This window comes from Canis lupus, chromosome 1, assembly GCF_011100685.1.
Source record: "Canis lupus familiaris isolate Mischka breed German Shepherd chromosome 1, alternate assembly UU_Cfam_GSD_1.0, whole genome shotgun sequence".
NCBI lineage: Eukaryota > Metazoa > Chordata > Mammalia > Carnivora > Canidae > Canis > Canis lupus.
Genome location: NC_049222.1, coordinates 58,353,523 through 58,372,733, shown reverse-complemented (window position 1 = coordinate 58,372,733; position 19,211 = coordinate 58,353,523). Strand labels below are relative to the sequence as shown.

Below are 19,211 nucleotides of genomic sequence, written 5' to 3'. Positions count from 1 at the left end.
TTCTAAGCTTTAAAGCCTTTTGGGAAGTAGGTGGGTGTAGATGATCAATTTTAGATACTGGCATTAAATGGCATAATTGCTAGAGATTTAAATTCTAATCTGTACTTTCATCCTAAACTGCATTTTCAAACATTAAAAAAAATCCATACATTTAAAAGCATAATTGTTTCTTTTTAGTGATTACCTTTTGTACAAATACTTTAAAACAGAAGGTATAGAAACATCTGTAGGTAAATATGAGATTATACTTCCTTCTTTGTCAGCAGCTTTCTGTGCTATAGTTCATTACAGTTAAACGGCTCTTTGGAGTCAACTGTATTCTCTGTGATTCTTTTTCTTTTTTTTTCTTTTTTTTTCTCTCTGTGATTCTTAAACAATTTGGGGAATGTGTGCTTTTATGTGCATGCATGTCTGTGCCTGCATGTGTGTCTATCTGTGCATTTACATGAGTTATCTTGCTTAAAGCCCTGTCTGGGATTTGGGGATGTGATCTCATTTGCAGCTCATGGGCTGCTTTGTCACCATTTCCCATTACTGCCAGGATTACAAGGATGTCAGGAAGTCTGCGTTTTAATTCCATGCAATTTGTAATTTGCATGGCAACTCACCTAATCTCTTTGGGCCTCAGTTTCTTCATGTGCAGAATAAAAATATTTTTACCAGATTGTTTTGGGTTCTTAGGTTGGGCGTTCTAAAATGTGTTACTAAAATGTTTGGTGTGAATGACATGCCAGAACTAATGACTGATCTAGATCCAACTTCTTTGCTATATAATATGATGTCTGCTTGTTTCTTGTCTTAGAAACTAGTTTGATCCTCTCCTGAACTCAAGGTTTTTGAGGGGTGCTTAAGGTAAACTAATTGGCATTTTTATCCATAAGACTGTTAAATAAAAACTAGCTTATGTTTAGAAAGAAAGACACAGCTGTTGTGTATTTTTAGAAGATAACATGGATGGAGGATTAAGGTCTAGACAAAGTAGAAAAATAGGAAAGCCCAAATAAAAAATTCCCTTGATTTTGGTGCCACAGAGTGGAATCCAGTAGTGACTGATTATTTTAGAAAGGAATTACCGTGTTGGAAAAATTTGGATGTTTGAAAGAGTATGAGATGAGAAATAGAATAGTAACAGCTGCATTCAATACAAATAAGTGGTGATGATAATGCTCTAAAGTTATTAAATAGACTGCCTCTCTATCCTTTTCATTTTTGGGAATACTTCATTCCTACTTTGCCAAATATGTCCTGAATTTTCATCTGTCTCCACACTCCATTCCAGCTGGACCACATGCTAAGAATCACTACTTTAGAAAAATCTCACTAGTGGTAATTTAGTGGCTTGGGTGTCCTGAAGGCCATGGTCTTAAGGCCCAGAGACCCTCCTAGAATGACATCATTTTATCCTTACTGGCTAGGGAAAGAATATGATGGGCAGCTTTGTTTTATTTTTTTCTGTAAATGAATCTCCAAGATCAAATGTAGAAAAGTGAAAAGATTGTATCCCAAGTTAAATCTCTGTGTAACATAGTTTTTTTAACTGTTTCTGGTTTTGTTTTTTAAAACGTTTTTTGAGATACTGCTTGAAACTTTAAATAAGTGTTGAAGATTGAAATCAGCTATTTCCTTTAAACTTTCACCCTCTACTAGTTATGGTGTTGCCAAGGTAAGGTAGTCCTATGAAAGTTCTCAGGCTTTTTTATGGTCAGATTGATTTTGAGTCTGTTACTTGCTAGCTATGTGATTTTGGGCATAACATTTAAAGTCTGACTTCCAGTTTCTTTAATTATTAAGAAAAAAGTTGGAGAGTTTGGTAAGAATTACAGATAATCTGTGTTGTGTATATGCCTGCCATATGGTATATAGATGCTTTGTGGTAGCTGGGAATATTGTTAGTAAGTTAAACATATATATTGTAGCTATAGAAACACATTTTTTTCCTTCTCGCCAGCTGCTTGATAACACTTCCACTGTCTTGCCCTGGGAGTAATTGGGTTCAAAGTGCTGTTTTCCTGCAGACCAGTTAGGTAACTGGATATAAAAGCAATTTTGATTGGCCTTAGTTTCATTATGTAAATAGTAATTGTCATAATCATAGTCTTTGTGCTAAGATCTCTTTGAATTCTAACATTTGGTGGTATTAGGAAGGTAGCCATTAAGTAAAATACGGATATTTCTAATCTTGACATAAAATTTATCAATGACTTAAGTTTTTGTAGCAGCTAAAAATGCTTATATTATAGACAAAAAAAGAGTTACTTAAATATGACAATTTAGAATAAACTTAAAATACTTGTTTCAAAAATAAAATTGGGCTTTGAATTTAATTTTACGTTGTTTTACTTATTTTTCTGGGTAGATACAGTGTACTTTATCAATGTATATGATAAAGTAGGGCTTCCTAGGTCCCTGTCCTTCTTCATAGGATCTGGGATGGAAACTTGTCAAGGTCAAGAGAATTCTCATTATGTTGGGGATGATTTGGGGCAAGTTTTCTCTTCTCAGCCTTAACTGTACCATTGAATTTGCCATGGGTGGAATCATACTGGAACAAGTAGACCTTATAGTTGAGGTTAGTGAAGGAGTAATTGAAGGCAACAGTATCAACTTTGCCAGAGTTAAAAGCAGTCCTGGTGACGGGGTGCCCAATATGGCCAAATCCATTTTCTCCGATCTTAACCATTTCTCAGGGACCCACTGGAATTGCACAAGAAGATGCAACTGTCTGTTGAACAAGGAGGAACAGAGAGCCTGGGCTTTGAATTTTAGTATCTGCATCTTCTCTTTGTAAATAATTTTTACTTATTTTTTAAGTTGAGCAACCTCTTGAGAAATTGTTTGACTTAATGAAGAGTCCTTGTTTGTAAAAGGCCACATTCAAAAGACCCAAGCACTAGACCCTATTTTCCTTGCCCTTTTAGAATATAATCATTTCCGACTTAAATATTAGCCTGCCAAATTAATTAATGAATACCACATATGCCTCTTTAGCTTCTCTCTTAACTCCAGGAGTTTTGCTCAATTATTAACCATGAGATTTTTGGTTTGAAAGATAAATCATAGTGGGATCACCAGGCAGTATATGCCTCTTGAAACACACAGTATATCCCTTGTCACAAAGATTTAATTAAGTAAATCTAATTAAACCTTTAAAGATTTTTTTTTTTTTTAATGTTAAGTTATCTCTGCATCTAGCATGGTGCTGAAACTCACACAACTGCAAGATCAAGAGTCATATGCTCTGCTGACAGGTGCTGCTCTGGCAGGCACCCCTAATTAAACCTCTAGATCTAACTTCCAGTTACAGATCTACATAGAGGAATATATTCCAGATCTACATAGAAGGATGTATTAGACAACCTCATAAATAATAAGACAAATGCAGAATGAAAGTCATTGTTGGGGCACCTGGGTGGCTCAGTGGTTGAGCATCTGCCTTTGGCTCAGGTCATGATCCCAGGGTTCTGGAATCAAGTTCTGCATCAGGCTTCCGGAAGAGAGCCTGCTTCTTCCTCTGGTTATGTCTCTGCCTCTCTCTGTGTCTCTCATGAATAAATAAAAATAAAATCTTAAAAAAAGTCATTGTAATTAAAAAAGATAAGGGTTGTGTGATAGATTAAATGGATTATTTTAAACTATTTCTGGGGAGAGGTTCACTTTAGCATAAGCTTCATATTGCTCAAAAAGTGCATATTATTCAAATATTTGTTTTCCTTTTGTGATTATTTTATTTCAAAGACTATATATAAAAACCTATGGATTTTGAGTTTTGGGTTTTTCTGTTTTGGGGTTTGTTTTTACTAAAAACGACTTTCTAGGCAAGACTTAACTCTTTTTAAAGATTTTATTTATTTGAGATAAAGTGCACATGTGCTCTTGCACACTGAGGAGTATGGATGAGGGAGATACTGAGATCATTCCAAGCCACCCCAGGAGCCTCAAGACTTATTTGTACTTTGAAGGAGCAATCTTCAAGATGTATTGAACATTGTCTAGTAATAGGTGATTTTAGATGTTTATAAGTTTTTTGGTAGGCATATTTTTTGTTAAGTGGAAGATCTATAAGACATATTTATCATACATGTAAATTTTTTTTTTCTTTTTCTAAGTTTTTCAGTTAGGAGTATTTGTAAAAGATATGTGTAAAAACTTAGTCTTTAGGCAAAAGACATGAAGTTCTATGTTAATCTCATGTATGTTTATTATATTTAAAGAACAGAGCCAACTACTAGCCTATTTATTTCTTTTAGCATTTAAATCTTTTTTTTAATTGAATTATTTAGCATTTAAATCTTTTTTTTTTAATTGAATTATACCTGACACAATGTTGCATTAGTTTCAGGTGTACAATAGAGTGATTCAGCAACTCTATATACTGTGCTCAGGACAAGTGTAGCTACCATCTATCACCATGCAGTGCTATTATAATACCATTGACTATATTCCCTATGCTGTACCTTTCATCCTTGACTTACTCATCCTATAACTGAAAGCCTGCACCTTTCCTTCCCCTTCACCCCTTTTTGGTCCATTCCCCTACTCATAATAAGTGTGTTAGTTTGTGTTTGGAGGATGGGGGAAGGAGAGCATGTGCATGCAAGAATAAGAAAGAAATAGATAATCCTGTAAAAAAAATAGGCAAGACTGACAATGCCAAGTGAAGGCAAGAACATGAAATTCTCATGCATGGTGGGCATGTCAGTTGCACAATCACTTGTAAAACTGACCATTTTAACAAAGTTTAATGTATTCCTACACCATAAACCAGCAGTTTCCCTCCTTGATATATACTCTACAGAACTGTATTTCATATGTACCAAAAGACAGATTCATAGCAGTATCAATTTAAGAGTCAAAAACTGGAAAATAGCATAAATGTCCATCAAAAGTAGAATGAAAATGATAAATTTTGGTATGTTCATTTAGTGAATACTGTATAGTAATGAAAATGAATGAACTGTAGCTATACAAAACATGAATGAATCCCATAAATATAATCTTAAAAGCCAGGCATGAGTGAATGCATACCATATGATTGTATCTATATGATGTTTAAAAACAGGCAAAACTCGGGGTGCTTGGGTGGCTCAGTCAGTTAAGTGTCTGCCTTCAACTTGCGTCATGATCCCAGTGGCCTGGGCGAGAGCCCTGCACCAGGATCCATGCTCAGCGGGGAGCCTGCTTCTTCCTTTCCTCCCCACTCCTGCTCTCTCTTGTTATCTGTACCACTATCTCTATCTTTCCTTCTCAAATAAATAAAATATTTTTAAAACGAACAAACAAAACAGGCAGAACTATCAGTGATGTTAGAACTCGGGATATTACTTTGATGGTTATGTCTGTGGATGAATGGGGAAGTAGTGATTGGGAAGGAGCCACAGGGATGTCCTCCAGTGCTAGTACTGACCTGTTTCTTTATCTGGGTGGTAGTTAAATAGATACGTTTATTTTCTGGAATTTATTATGTGTGTACTTCTCTGATGTAAGTTGCAGTTGAATAAAAATATTGTAAAAAGGAATGAGGAACTTGTTATGATATGGAGCGATCCCTAAGAAATAACACAAGCAAAATGAAGTGGTGTTTATATTATGAAGCATTTTGGTTTGGTTTATATTTATAGCATGCCACCTTTTTTCCTCTACCTCTGGTTGTTACCCAAGCCCCACTTCTTGGCCATCTGTTTTCCCTCCAGTTCAGTCTCAGGATATAAATTCCTATCTCTGTGCCCCTGGTGCCAACCCTAGTCCCAATTTATCACTTTTTTTTTTTTATTTCCAACATTCTGTGAGATAGTTCCTGTTGAATATGTCATGGCTGACACAAAAATCAAGCATGTCCAAAACTTAAACTCATCTTCCTCCCTCATGTCTAAATAAACTACCATCCTAATCTTACAATTTCCTTCAATTTCAGTATTTAAGCTTGAAATATGTTATTGTCAATCTAATTTTCCACTAGACATCCAATCTGTAAGTGTTGCCAACAATTTCAGCATTATGAAATGTTTTTTTTCTATTTTCAAAGTTCCCATGATAAAGCATTTGGCAAGCCACAGTAGGGTGTTCCTAGTGTTGCTGTCTTACCTGCAAATAGCATGTCCCTAAAATGTCACTGGAAGAAAATGTTTCACAGTTACACGGTGATGATGGTTGCATAACTCAATGAAAATACTAAAAACCACTCACTCATACCTTTAAAAAGGGCATTTTATAGTATGGGAATTATATCTCAGTAAAGCCATTATTAAAAACAAAAATGTCATTGAGAACATGTAGTGATTTCCAATGAGATTAAATCTCAGTTTTGGTCTTTCATCCAGAGCTAGCCATTCATCCAGCCTTACTTTCCTGTCTAGGCTTGGGAATTTTGTCAGCCATAACTTCTCTAAGTAGCCTGATCTCCTTGGTAACATACATCTTCATCTCTAGGAAGTGCTTTATGTAGAAGATTAATAATCTTACGACAGTAGTCAAAGCTGTGGGTATTCTTTCTGTCTTAAAATTGGGGAACTTGAGTGAAGACAGAGTGATTTGTAAGCACTGTAAACACAGGGCTAGTATTAGAATTCATTTCAACTTAAAGATATTTATTGGGGCACCTGGGTGGCTCAGTTAGTGAAGCATCTGCCTTCCGTTCAGGTCATGATCCCCAGGATCTTGGACTCAAGCCCACACTGGGCTCTCTGCTCAGCGAGAGGGCTTGCTTCTCCTCCTTCTGCCTGCCACTCCCCTTGCTTGTGCTTGCTCTCTCTCTGTCAAAAAAAATCTTAAAAAAAAAAGATATTTATTGAACATCTTTTATGTACTACATTGATTGATGCAGTTGGGAGGTAGAGATGTATTTCAGCCCTTTGGTTGCTGTACCCAGAGAATTTACCTAAGTTGCATCTGGTTTCTCTCTGCCTCTGCTAGTCTTCTTTCCATCTCTAGACTGCTTTACTATAAATATCTGCTTTACTATTTATATTTTGTCCTTGTCATTTAACTGCAAAGCACTTCTAAACTCTCTTTCCCTCCCTAACCTTTTTTAAACTGTTGTTCACTTTGAATTCCTTAAGATGACCAATTCTCAGTATCTCTGTAACTTGACACATTTTTCTTTGGTTGGCTTGCATTTATATCACCTCAGTTGATAAGAAAGCTTCTCTAAGACCTAAGTAATTAACTATAATTTTAAACATATTTTACATAATTCTTTTCTCATTGAGTTGCATTGTTCTGAACCCCTTGATACTTAGTACAATTATGTTGAATTAAATAGAAAACTCAGGCCTTTTCTTGAGCTTTAACCTGCTGGCCAGTTAGGAAGACCAGATTCACAAGAGACACACATCTTGTGCACAATTGTAAAGCACACCAATGTGAAAAAAACTTCAACTTGAATGGGTAAGCAGTTCTGAGGAGTTGTTCTTCTGTGCTGTAACAGTTAACTGTAGCTTACAGTTGACTTCTGATATTTAGGCCCATTATGACCTTAGTGGCTCCCACCTTTGCACCTAAAATAATTACTAGATAGTGGGTTGGTTGATAGAGGTTAGTGTTCTCTGGGGTGGCCACTTACTGGCCTCTCCTTTAATGTACCATTAATGTTAATGGACCACTGTAGCACATGTTATCTCTAAGGATGATGAGCCATCCCAATCTTTATATTTTCCTAAACTTTGTAGGTAAAGGTAAAACAATGAAAAGCCCTCTTCAAGTAAGCAAAGTAAAATGGAAGTAGCATTCTGTGTTATTAGAAGATATTGTTTTATGGAGGTGCTTAGCTGGCTCAGTCGGAAAAGCATGCGACTCTTGGTCTTAGGGTTTTGAGTATGAGCCCCACATTGGGTGTAGAGATTATAAATAAACATTTTTTTTTTAAAGATATGGTTTATGGAAGAGTTGGTTCTCTTGCCACTCAAGTATCTTACCTGTGCTATTGGATTTATGACTGTATAGTTGGATGTCTTAAGAGTTGTCAATTCATCTATTCAGGCTGGTGTTCATCTATTCATTTTAAACACAGTCTGTGTCATCTTTGAATAATTACTAGAGTCAAAATAAAGAAAATTAAGCTTACTTGATGTTTTTTATTGTTGCTTTATAAGGCACAGTTGGTGGATCTGAAATCTGAACTGACAGAGACACAGGCAGAGAAAGTTGTGTTGGAGAAAGAAGTCCACGATCAGCTTTTACAGCTGCACTCTATCCAGCTTCAGCTCCATGCTAAAACTGGTCAGAGTGTTGACTCTGGTACCATTAAGGCAAAACTGGTAAGTAGTTTAGAAGGTAACATATACTTACATGTATTTTAGAGGATGAAGAGGACAGTTTTTAATGAGGCTTTTGAATATAGAAGGTAATATGTGCTTAAGTGTGGGAAATTTAGAAAACGCAGGAAATGTAAAGGTCTTCATGATCATCCACAGTCTCAGCACCTAGAGGTGAGAAGTGACAATATCAATAAGCAGTTGATACTTAGAATAGGATTTTTTTCCTATTTGAAAATATCTGTGTAAAAATATTTAAAAGATATTTGTAATTATAACGTGTAAACAGTTTTTTGCCCTGTTGGGTGAGTTAGGATTAAGTTCATCTGCATATAACAAGTCCAGAGAACACTGGGAATATTCTTGAATAGTACAAATTATTTTCTTTCAAGCCCTGAAATAGGCAGCACAGAGCTTATGTGATGGCTCTATAGATACTAAGTATCCAATATGCTTTTTGTTGTTGTGTTCGCCATTTTTAGCTCATGGTTTCCATCCTTAGGATCTCTTTATTCTAGGCAGAAAGAAGGAAGAATCTAAGAAAAGGGCAAAAGGATGCTTCCAGGCTGCATTAGTGTTCTAAAGAATTTTTCATGAAATCCTCCTCAACAATTTTTGCCCGTCAAGTTAGCCATCTCATTGGCTATCCCAACTTGCATTTCAGCCTCTTAGTTGGTCACGTGGCCACCTCTTGTGAAACTGGAGTTGAAAATGGAATTGGGTGCCAACCACTGGCATATTTTTTCCTATTGCTCTTATGAGCATTTTTTTCTGCCATTGAACATTTTGTAATGTTTGTATAATATAAATGTATTATATATACATTTTCCATAAGTAACCTTTGCCCTCTTAATATAAGTAGAAAAATTTTTTAAGTCTCATTTCAGCTTAATCTCGTACTTGTTAAGTGTGCAAGTATGTGCCAGACACTTGGTTGACCATAGGGGACACAGCAGTAAGATAGATATAGCTTGGGAGAGGCAGGAAATGAAATGAGGATGATGATAGTCATACATTTTTAAATTTTACTTGTTAGAATTTATTTAAATGAATATTTCCATTCTCCTTAAATCTTTTAAATTCAGAAATTCTATGAATCTAAGTTAGTAACCTTGTTCTCTTTAACTGAAATGAGTCAGATTTCTCACTGCTTTTTTGGGATATTTGATGTTTACGTTGAGAAACAGTGTATACATTTTCACTAGAAAAGAGTTTACTTGAAGTTTTAATGTTAGATCTGAAGCAGGGTGCTGTAGTAGAAGGCACTGAACCAGGTGAGCTGACTAATTTGGTAAAACAAAAAGTTTTAATCTAACACTGTGTAGTTACTGTAGGTTATGGATTTGCAAATATATTTGTTCTAATGAACTTTACCCAAATGATATTCAACGTATGGGAGTTTTCCTTATAATGATTATACCACTAGATAAATTCATTTGTTTGATATTTTTCTAATTATCAAACTTTTTTCTTATATCTTAAGTCTGTCCCCTCTGTGGAGGAGCTGGTAAGTATGTTGTTTCTGTTTGGCTTTAATACGTTACGCTGAAGTGTTCTTATTGTCTTATTTGCATATTATATGTTGTCACTTTGTATTTGGATGTGATGTTCATGATGATAGTTTTTTAATCTTCCAGTACCTGAAAAGTTCAGTTGGTGGCCCATTGCTCTTTTCTCAGTACACGTTGTGAAAGATTTTTCTTTTGTTTGTGATTTATAACCATTATTTACAGAGCCCATCCATTTTTGACAACTTTTAAGCCTTGTAACTTGTTGAAACCTCTACTTCAAAAGAGCAATTGGTTTTCCCACTTGAGTATTTTGAAGATATATTAAGAACACCTAGCTTTTTTCTCTTTTTCTATTTGAACTTATCCCCAGAGAAAGAATGTGCATGTTGGTTTCGTATTCATCTTCTGCATGTGTCACAACTTTTTAGCAGTCTTGGAATAATTGTGTGGCCTTTGAAACAACTGAATTTTGAAACTTTTTGCCAGAACTTATTTTAGAAAATAACAATGTATAAATTCTTAATATTTTCCTCACTATGCTAACCTAATCAGGTTCCAGTTTGTCTGATGGCTTTATTTCTTTTGAAAATACACTGTTTGGCTCTCTAAATACAAAATGAGCTTCTTGCTTATTACCTAATAAATGGGCTAACTAAAGATTCATATTTTTTTTCTTTAAAAACTAAAAAGATTAACTTCAGTTTTCTTAGTCCTATTCATGTTTGCGAATGTTATTTTCAGGCCTGACAGTTTGTCAGAATCATTAGGTGTTTGAATCATGAAAGCAAAGTGGTGACTTAATATGTGTTTTGTAAATTCCATAAATACTGTATAAATAGGTTATCAGGGCAATTGTACATAGACAAATATCAATGTAAAGTTTATTTAGCCCATAAACCAAAGAATACTTGGTCTTCTGGAACTTTTTTTCTGAAACAAATAGCATTAACTTCAGTAAATGTCATAAGAAAGCTTATTGTTCATGTTATCTAAACTGTGGAGTTTTTTTGGAACTGATTCTTGCCTTTCAAGAAATATGCTCTGAAATAAATTGCAATTTTAATAATTCTAAAGTTGTAAAAGGAGGATTCTAGATTATTCTTCAGATTCTTGAAAAACAGTAATCAAAGAGGCAGTAAATATATCTACCATTTGGTAATGACTCATTTTAGCTTGTATATTATTTTTTTGTGTTTAAGACTGTGGTACTCACTGCCTTATATTTGAATATGTCATATATTGATGTTTTAGTGTATCATTTATTGATATACTATTGAGAAAACAGTAGACCAAAGCAGACATTAGATTAGTACCAAAGTATATTCCAGAATTGTTAGAGGTTTGTTTGAATTTGTTTCTCAGCTTACTACCCAGAATAAAAAGGGAAATAATTACAATAATCAGTACCCATACAAATAGAAACAGTATCATTTGTCGTTTGCTCAAGAGAAGCATTTTTTTCTGGTGCTGAGCAAGACCTTTATTTAAGTCTCACAAAGGGGACAGGGTGAACAGTTTCTTCCACATCTCATCAACAGATACAACCACATTTACACAGGATTTATAGATTCTGTTTATCAGTAAATCGGTAAAAGCAGTTCTATAAGGCAGTAAAAACATTTCTACTCAGAATAAATGGAAGTTTACAGTGTTTTGTTAATCCAAAAACAACACTTAAAATATCTATCAGGGCCCTTATTCAACTCTTGGAAGAGTTTTATTTGGCCACAGAGCTTTTGTGTATTTGAGTTTGACTGCCTTTAGGCAGGGATTTTGTACCTTCCATTTTCCACTCGACTTTGTCTTGTATTGGTCTGTTTTGTGCTTGGGTCCCTGAAGGCATTTACATTGGTCACCCCTGAGTTGTAGGAGTAGACATATTGTACTTTATACTTTTAAGGTAAATTGAACATTATTTCTCATATGTAAGCTTGTGATAAAAATTGGATGGCAAAGATCTTGAGGTTTTATACTCTAGCTAACACCTGTAATTCACATATATAGACTCTCTACCAAGTAGAGCATTCTTTTATGAGAATTAAAAATGGATGTCCATCCTACCTCCTAGAAGGCAGGTAGGGAGGGCCCTGTTTTCCTCCACAAACATTTATTTTACTTCATTCACTTTGACATAGGGATAGATGAATCACATCCCCAAAATCAGTGATAATCTGTACCATAGATATGGTCATGCAGAGAAATTTTTTAATGTATAAATTTTTCAGTACGTTTGTTACCAGCATTTTTCCATTACCATCAAACATTCTTTAAAAAAAAATTAGAGTATCTGTTCTAATTTAAGCAGTTTAAGTTTCTGGTAGTCCTCTAAGGTAAATTAACCATGGAATCTATGTAAGTGAAGAATTTTGACTTGTTTATAGAATTATTGCTTTAAAGTTAATTAAGTGTTTGGATACAGCCACCAGAGTGATTTTTTTTTTATTTTAGTCTAGTTTCTTGAGTCATTTTTAGAAAATAAATAGGGAGAAGATTCAGTTATTCATTGCAACCACTCCTATTAGTGTATGATGACATAAGCTTAGAAAATACTAATTATTTTAGTATCCTCAGTGTCAGAGTACCCCAAGGCATGAAATTATCTTATGTGGAAGTGGTCCCAACACCTTCTGGTACTAGTTAAAAAGAACTGGATCCAAATCTTTGTATGCTCCATTTTATAGAAATGGTAACTTTTATCATATGCTTTCATTGTTGGTATTGTAACAGACTGTGCGCTTTTATGTATTTTGAGAAACATGGTATGTTGCTAAAAAGCCTTAAAAAAGTATTTTCATTACATTGTGCGTGGGTTTTGTTTTTGTTTTTGTTTTTGTGTTTTAAATAGGAGAGAGAGCTGGAAGCAAACAAAAAAGAAAAAATGAAAGAAGCTCAACTTGAAGCTGAAGTGAAGTTGTTGAGAAAAGAGAATGAAGCCCTTCGTAGACATATAGCTGTTCTCCAGGCTGAAGTTTATGGGGCAAGACTGGCTGCCAAGTACTTGGATAAGGAACTGGCAGGAAGGTGTGTAAAAAATGAGTGCCTTGTATTCTTAAGTAGCTAGATATTTAGTGAGGTTGACTCTTACCTCTTATGGTAAATGAAACATTAATCTTTATCTTAAGAGTTATTTTATAGGGCAGCCAGGGTGGCTCAGCGGTTTAGCACCGCCTTCAGCCCAAGGCGTGATCCTGGAGACCCAGGATCGAGTTCCTGCGTCAGCCTTCCTTCATGGAGCTTGCTTCTCCCTCTGCCTGTGTCTCTGGCTCACTCTCTCTCTCTGTCTTACTGTTAATATTGATAGCATTATATATTGTAGATTTATTTAGCCATACTACATAAGTATTTCTGGTTTACACATACACAAACACACACACTGATAGGAACTTACTCTGACATGCTAGTAACTCTAGATCTGCACCTTTCAGCCACTTCCTGCCTTGAAACCATAAAAGATGATGTTCACATGTATAGCCTTTCTTAAGGAATTCTTTCTGTGATCATTGAAATGTAATCTTTCTTGACTCTCCAAAACACTTTGGAATGACAGTGACTTTATCATAATAATATGGTGCTCTCCTTGTATTAATTTTTTATAATCACAAAATTTGGTGATTTATTACTTTTGATAAATATTTTTTTACTTATTCACAGCACATTAAGAACTGATGTGAAGCAAATAAAAATAATTTATATCATGTTGAAGTGCACATTTTCTAGTAACTTTTGCCATATTTAAAACAGTAATTTTTAAAAAGAAACTGTCTTTTAAAAAAATGTTTTTGTACTGTTAGGTTCCTGTAAAGACTAATATTCAATAGTGCCTGAGTTTGTTGACCTATCCTGATTGTGTGCAAGACATGTTCATTGACATCAGTCTCAAAAATTTTTTAGATGTATTTGAATTAAGTATATGGTTAGAAAAGGTTTCATTCATTCTTTTTTTTAAAAAAAAAACTAGTTTTCTCTTGAAGATATCTGTTCTTTTCAGACTTTTGGTATGTTACAAATCTGAGAAACATCAGGAGGTCCTAAATGTATTAATTACTAACAGGTTTTATTACTAACAGAAATAGGTTTTCTGTTGAGGTTTATGCAAAAGCTACTGGTATCCAGTAATTCTTCGGAGTTCTCTCTGTAATAAAAATTATAATAATGAAAAACTAACTGAATTAACTGTTTTCTCAATATAAAGGGTCCAACAAATACAATTACTAGGGCGAGATATGAAGGGACCCGCTCACGATAAGCTTTGGAACCAGTTGGAAGCTGAAATACATTTGCATCGTCACAAAACTGTGATCAGAGCCTGTAGAGGACGAAATGACCTGAAACGACCAATGCAAGCCCCTCCAGGCCACGTATGTTTGTTTTGTTACTGTTTCATACTCAACCTCTTCCTTCTTCCTTTAGTCAGAAGTCCTTTTCATGGTTTTTATTTAGTAGTATTTAAAACCATTATTTTAAAAGTTAAAGTGGAATTAAACTTATTTAGAACAGATACATGAAGTTCTTAGTTGACTTACCTGAATGCCCTGAAACGATATTTCTGAAAACTGAACTGTTGCTAGCAGATACATATTGCTCGTACTTTGACTCATATTTCAGAATTTTTCTGGATCATATTTAGGCATGTTTAAATTCATTTTTTAAGCTTATCAGAGAACATGTCATGTTAATAAAGTGGCAAGTGTTTTGAGGGTAGTTCTTAAGGGAATTTTTGGTAACTAGATTCAGCTGTAGTTTCTGAACTAATGTTTCCACCTGTTTGGTCTTGAATTAAGATGGAATTTGAAAAAAAAAAAAAAAAATGGAGTTTGAGGTCCGTGTCCAATTGTCTGCTTCTGTAGCCATCATTGTACAAGAGCTTTTCTATCTGGATAAATCTTTATTAAATTTCATTACTACAGCTGTCTGATAATATAAGCCTTTCCATAATAAAAGCATGTCTGACTCCTTCCCAGTGGCTTACATATCTTATTGCCAGATAAACTATGGTCTTAAACAAGTTCAAGTATTTGTTATCTCTGCAAAGATTATTTTAAGAAGAATTGATATGTACATGAAATTGATGGGAGAAGAGCGCAGATTGCAAATAAGCCCTTTTGCCATTGTTTTCTCTGGGACTTTGAGGCACATTAAATTCTAGGAAGTGGCCAGATGGCAAGAGTTACTTAATGCTGCATAAAGGAGTATGAACTTTAACCTGATAATCATGGGATTTTTTAATAAAATGGTGGACTTAAGATTTAACATTATTTTGACATTACTTTGGTAAAGTGAAGAGAATATAACAGGAGAGGGCCTAACTAGAGTCGAGTACATTAGAAAGATACTATAGTAACCTGCGGAACAACTGGTGAACATAGGGGAAGTATATTTGAGAGAAAGGGTAGGTTTGAGAGAATTAGAATCAAGGAGATTTGGGGGCACCTGGCTGGTTGAGTCAGTAGAGCATACCACTCTCAATCTTAGAATTGTGAATTCAAACCCCACACTGGGCATGGAGCTGACTTTAAAAACAACAACAACAAAAAAGAATCAAGAGGACTTGGTGATTAACTGCTTTTGGTTAAGTGGGTAAATGAGAAGGAAGAGTAGATTTTTGATGTGGGGAATTGAGTGAGTTGATGGCATTCACTGATAAAGCAAATAGAGGAAAAGGAAGATTTGGGAGGAAATGTGATGAGGTTTGTTTTAGACATGTGGTGTTTGAGGTGCCATTGCAACAAACAAAATATATCCAGTTGGGCATATGACTCTGGAATTTAGGAAAAGTCTTGAGTTGAGGAAACACTAGGTTAATCATCTGTTATAATCAAAACCACAGAATTGATTAAGAAGCCAAGGAAGTACATAGAAAAGGAGCGCGTGGTGAACAGTATCAACTTTCTGCAAGGTTTAAATAGGATAGTGACTAAAAAGTATGCATTGAATATAGCCGTGTTGGTTGCCAGTGGAGGAGACAGTTTTAAAGAGCAAGTGTGGGCAAAACCCTAATTACAGTGACTAGGATAATGAATGTGGGAGGCAAGGAAGTAGATATCATTAGGATTAACTTTGTGTGAAGGTTGAGGAAAGGTGGAGGGAGGGTGGTATCTAAAGAAGATAGGTAATTGAAGGGTTTTTCTTTTGTTTTATATTTTCACATGGTCTGTATTTAAAGCTGGAAGAGGCTTAGAATTTGTTTATATGCTGGACAGGGAAGGAACTTAGAGAAGGAAAGAGTAAGAGTATCAGAGAAAGAATAATTAATGGAGAGTAAAGTCCTTTATTTAAGAGGTAGACTCCAGAGCCCAACAGAATGAAAAGTAATTAATGATCCAGTTGGCAATTTGCCTTTTTTTTTTAAATCTATAAACTAGTTAAAATGTATGTAGATCTTTATGATATTTTCTAGTGAAAATAAACATCTTACCACTTTTATTTCTTGAAGCTGTATACTTATCAGTTAATTCCTGGCAATAGTTTCCCTTGTAATGTCCTAAAAAGGAGATGAATAAATATGAAAGAACCTGAAAAAGAAGGTCATCCATCCATTTCACTATATTAACAGAACAACTTTTTATTTTTCTATTTTATCTATTATTTTCTTAACACTTTACTGTATATCCATTCCAGGAAATTAATGAAGATTTCTAAAAGCAAGTTATATAGCATGGGTTTACTCCATTTGATGATATATCGTTTAAGTAATACTAATTTTTCTTCTTTTTTTTCTTCCAATAAGGATCAAGACACTCTAAAGAAAAGCCAGGGTGTTGGTCCAATTAGAAAAGTTCTCCTCCTTAAGGAAGATCATGAAGGCCTTGGCATTTCAATTACAGTAAGAAGTAGTGCTTCCAGTCTCCTCTTTTGTAGTTAACTAGTATAATCATGCTCCCCTTTGGACATCCTTGGGAAACAAGTATTCTGGATATATCCCCTCCATAACTAAATTTATTCCCCTGGGCTCCAACACTTCTGTGTAAACTTTTTGTATGTAAATCTTCCTGATGACTATGAAGTATTACTTTAGTAAAATTATAACTTTATTAAGCATAATTTAGCATTTTCATTATGACTTGGTTTGTAGTTCTGTGGAATATCCTATGATTGCCACTAGGAGCCTTTGAGAATGGATATGACTGTTTTCTTCTACATTAAATGGCTCCAGATTGTATTGTTCTTTTCTCTTGTCTCATTTCTTTGTTGTCAGTTTTCAGTGGCCCTTGAGTCCAAATAGTCTTCCTTTCTAAATTTGATGCCTTTACAAACAGTTGTCTTGGGCAGCATTTCCGAGAGCAGCCTATTATAAGTACATATATTTGGAGTCGTTTTGTTGTCCTTATAGTGCTTTTGTTCCAGATGAATGAATAAGATGGCTTTACTCTTTCATTTGGTAATACTTAGATACTGCGTGAGTTCACTAGCATTTTGGTACTGCCTAATATGGAAATTTCTTTTATCATAAGTTTACCTGGTAGGTATTTATTGAATACCTACCTACCTACCTTTGTGAATGCACTGTCCCTCAAAAAGCATAAATTTTAGGAGAAATAATACACATATATCACACACACAAATAATTATAACATGAGCTAAAAAGTGAAAGTTACCAAATTTCATCAATTCCATGTTGCATATTTTTTCACATTTTAATATCTGAAATTGAGATTCCTCTTATACTCTTAAAATGATTTTTATAGTACATAAAATAATGGTAGGCCTTGTTATTTATAGTGATTCTGATCTGATAAAATCTAATAGTGCTGTGGACTATTAATATGTAATATGTAAAATACTTTTTGTTTAAAGCTTAACCAATTGTAGTTTTTTGTTTTGGGGTTGGTTTTTTTTTTTTTTTTTTTTTTTTTTTTTGGCTTTGGAATGTGTTTTAGAAATGTATGTTATTGTTTTATTCAGAGATAACTCTTTGATACCCATAAGAATGTATTTACCATTACCTAGATAGCAAATAATATTTTACTCAGTGTTCATAGAAGATACTGAAATGTATTTTTAAGAAGATATTTTATTATTAGAATAGTCTGTGACTGTACAAAGAGTAAACTAATTGACTGCCTTTTTTTTTTTTTTTTTTTTTTTTGTTAGGGTGGGAAAGAACATGGTGTTCCAATCCTCATTTCTGAGATCCACCCAGGGCAACCTGCTGATCGATGCGGAGGACTACATGTTGGAGATGCTATTCTGGCTGTTAATGGAGTTAACCTAAGGGACACAAAGCATAAAGAAGCTGTAACCATTCTTTCCCAGCAGGTAAGTTCCTTTTATGTAATTAAAATTGGATCTATTGGTTGATTCTTTTTGAATCTACTGAATGTTATACTTCAACTTGAGGCTTCTCAAGTAGTAAAGTGTTTATATGTAGATACCAGTTCCCTTTGATTTGGGCCTTTTATAGAAGACATTTGTCCAGATTTACTGAAAAAGGTCTTATTTGCCTTTTTCCACAGCTCTATAACTTTGAGCAAGTTACTTAAGTCCTCTGCTCTGCTACAGTGCCCTTATCTGAGAGCTGCAAGGATTACGCATGTTAATTCATATAAAGTGCTCAGAACAGGACCTGGTACTCAGAAAGCAAAACATCAGTAATGACTAAAACACTATACAAGTAGATGGTATTATAGAAAAAACAATGCTAGGAGCAGATTGGTTTTAGTGATAAATGTTAGAACTGATGAAAGAGTCCTTAGAAATCATTTAGCCCAACCCTCTTACTTAAAATTAGTAACCTGAGGTTCTTAGGGATTAAATAATTCACTCAAGGTTGCAGAGAAATTAGTAGAGTTGGGATTCATACCCCCAACTCCTGTTTGTTTACTTAAGGTGGACTTTTTGATTTGTTTTTTTCTTCAAGAGTAAGGTTGAAGAAATTAAGAGAAATGTTGATAGTATATTGAGATGTGTTTGGATCATCAGTGTAGAATTGAATCTGAGTTGAAAGTGAATTTATAGCTCGTTTGGTTCAACTACATACGTTGCGTAAATCTCTACAGTATCACTGATTAAATATTTATGTTAAGGGGGGACTTGTTGATGATAAAGTAGTCCATTCTATAGTTGTACATTGCGGTTTTTTTAGAAAGGTCTTCCTCATATTAAGCCTAAAAGCTGGATCCATGACTTCTGCCCACAGACCTAATTCTTTAATCTAGAACTTTACTGAATACCACAGCATTATCCCTCTGTCTCCCCAAAATGGGATGTTTAAAGTATTATCTGCTAAGAGAGATTGAAAAATGTAACCCTAACCTCTTTCAGTTAGTGTTTTCTCAACCCAACTTGGCCACATCCAGTCGTTATAAGAGTGAGATGAATGGCAGCTGTGGTAAAGGAAATACAAAGGGGCAGTCACACGCTTTTTGTTTTGTTTTGTTTTGGTTTTGTTTTGTTTTTGTTTTTCAGTCACATGCTTTTAAAGAAATGCTAAGCATCTATTAAAATTCTGAAA

At 34.6% G+C, this 19,211-nt stretch overlaps 2 protein-coding genes across 4 annotated transcripts in view; one reads left to right on the top strand and one right to left on the bottom strand.

The window, feature by feature from the left end:
• Positions 1–19,211, top strand: part of GOPC (golgi associated PDZ and coiled-coil motif containing) — a 40,259-nt gene that overhangs the window by 11,157 nt on the left and 9,891 nt on the right. For 2 of the 3 annotated variants that reach the window (XR_005353818.1, XM_038526641.1), the window contains exons 2-7: positions 8,088–8,252; positions 9,733–9,756; positions 12,606–12,781; positions 13,953–14,118; positions 16,488–16,583; positions 17,852–18,016. Coding sequence is in view for 2 of the 3 variants with exons in the window: in XM_038526641.1 (XP_038382569.1) it covers positions 8,088–8,252; positions 9,733–9,756; positions 12,606–12,781; positions 13,953–14,118; positions 16,488–16,583; positions 17,852–18,016 (792 nt within the window). In the remaining variant the exon portion in view is untranslated. The remainder of the gene's footprint in view (positions 1–8,087; positions 8,253–9,732; positions 9,757–12,605; positions 12,782–13,952; positions 14,119–16,487; positions 16,584–17,851; positions 18,017–19,211) is intronic. The other variant, XM_038526642.1, reaches the window with a different exon arrangement.
• DCBLD1 (discoidin, CUB and LCCL domain containing 1) overlaps positions 8,050–19,211 on the bottom strand; it is a 98,267-nt gene continuing 87,105 nt past the window's right edge. The window contains exons 15-16 of the mRNA XM_038526639.1: positions 16,176–16,241; positions 8,050–8,417 (exon numbers count right to left, since the gene is read on the bottom strand). Coding sequence (XP_038382567.1) covers positions 8,365–8,417; positions 16,176–16,241 — 119 coding nt within the window. The 3' untranslated portion in view covers positions 8,050–8,364. The remainder of the gene's footprint in view (positions 8,418–16,175; positions 16,242–19,211) is intronic.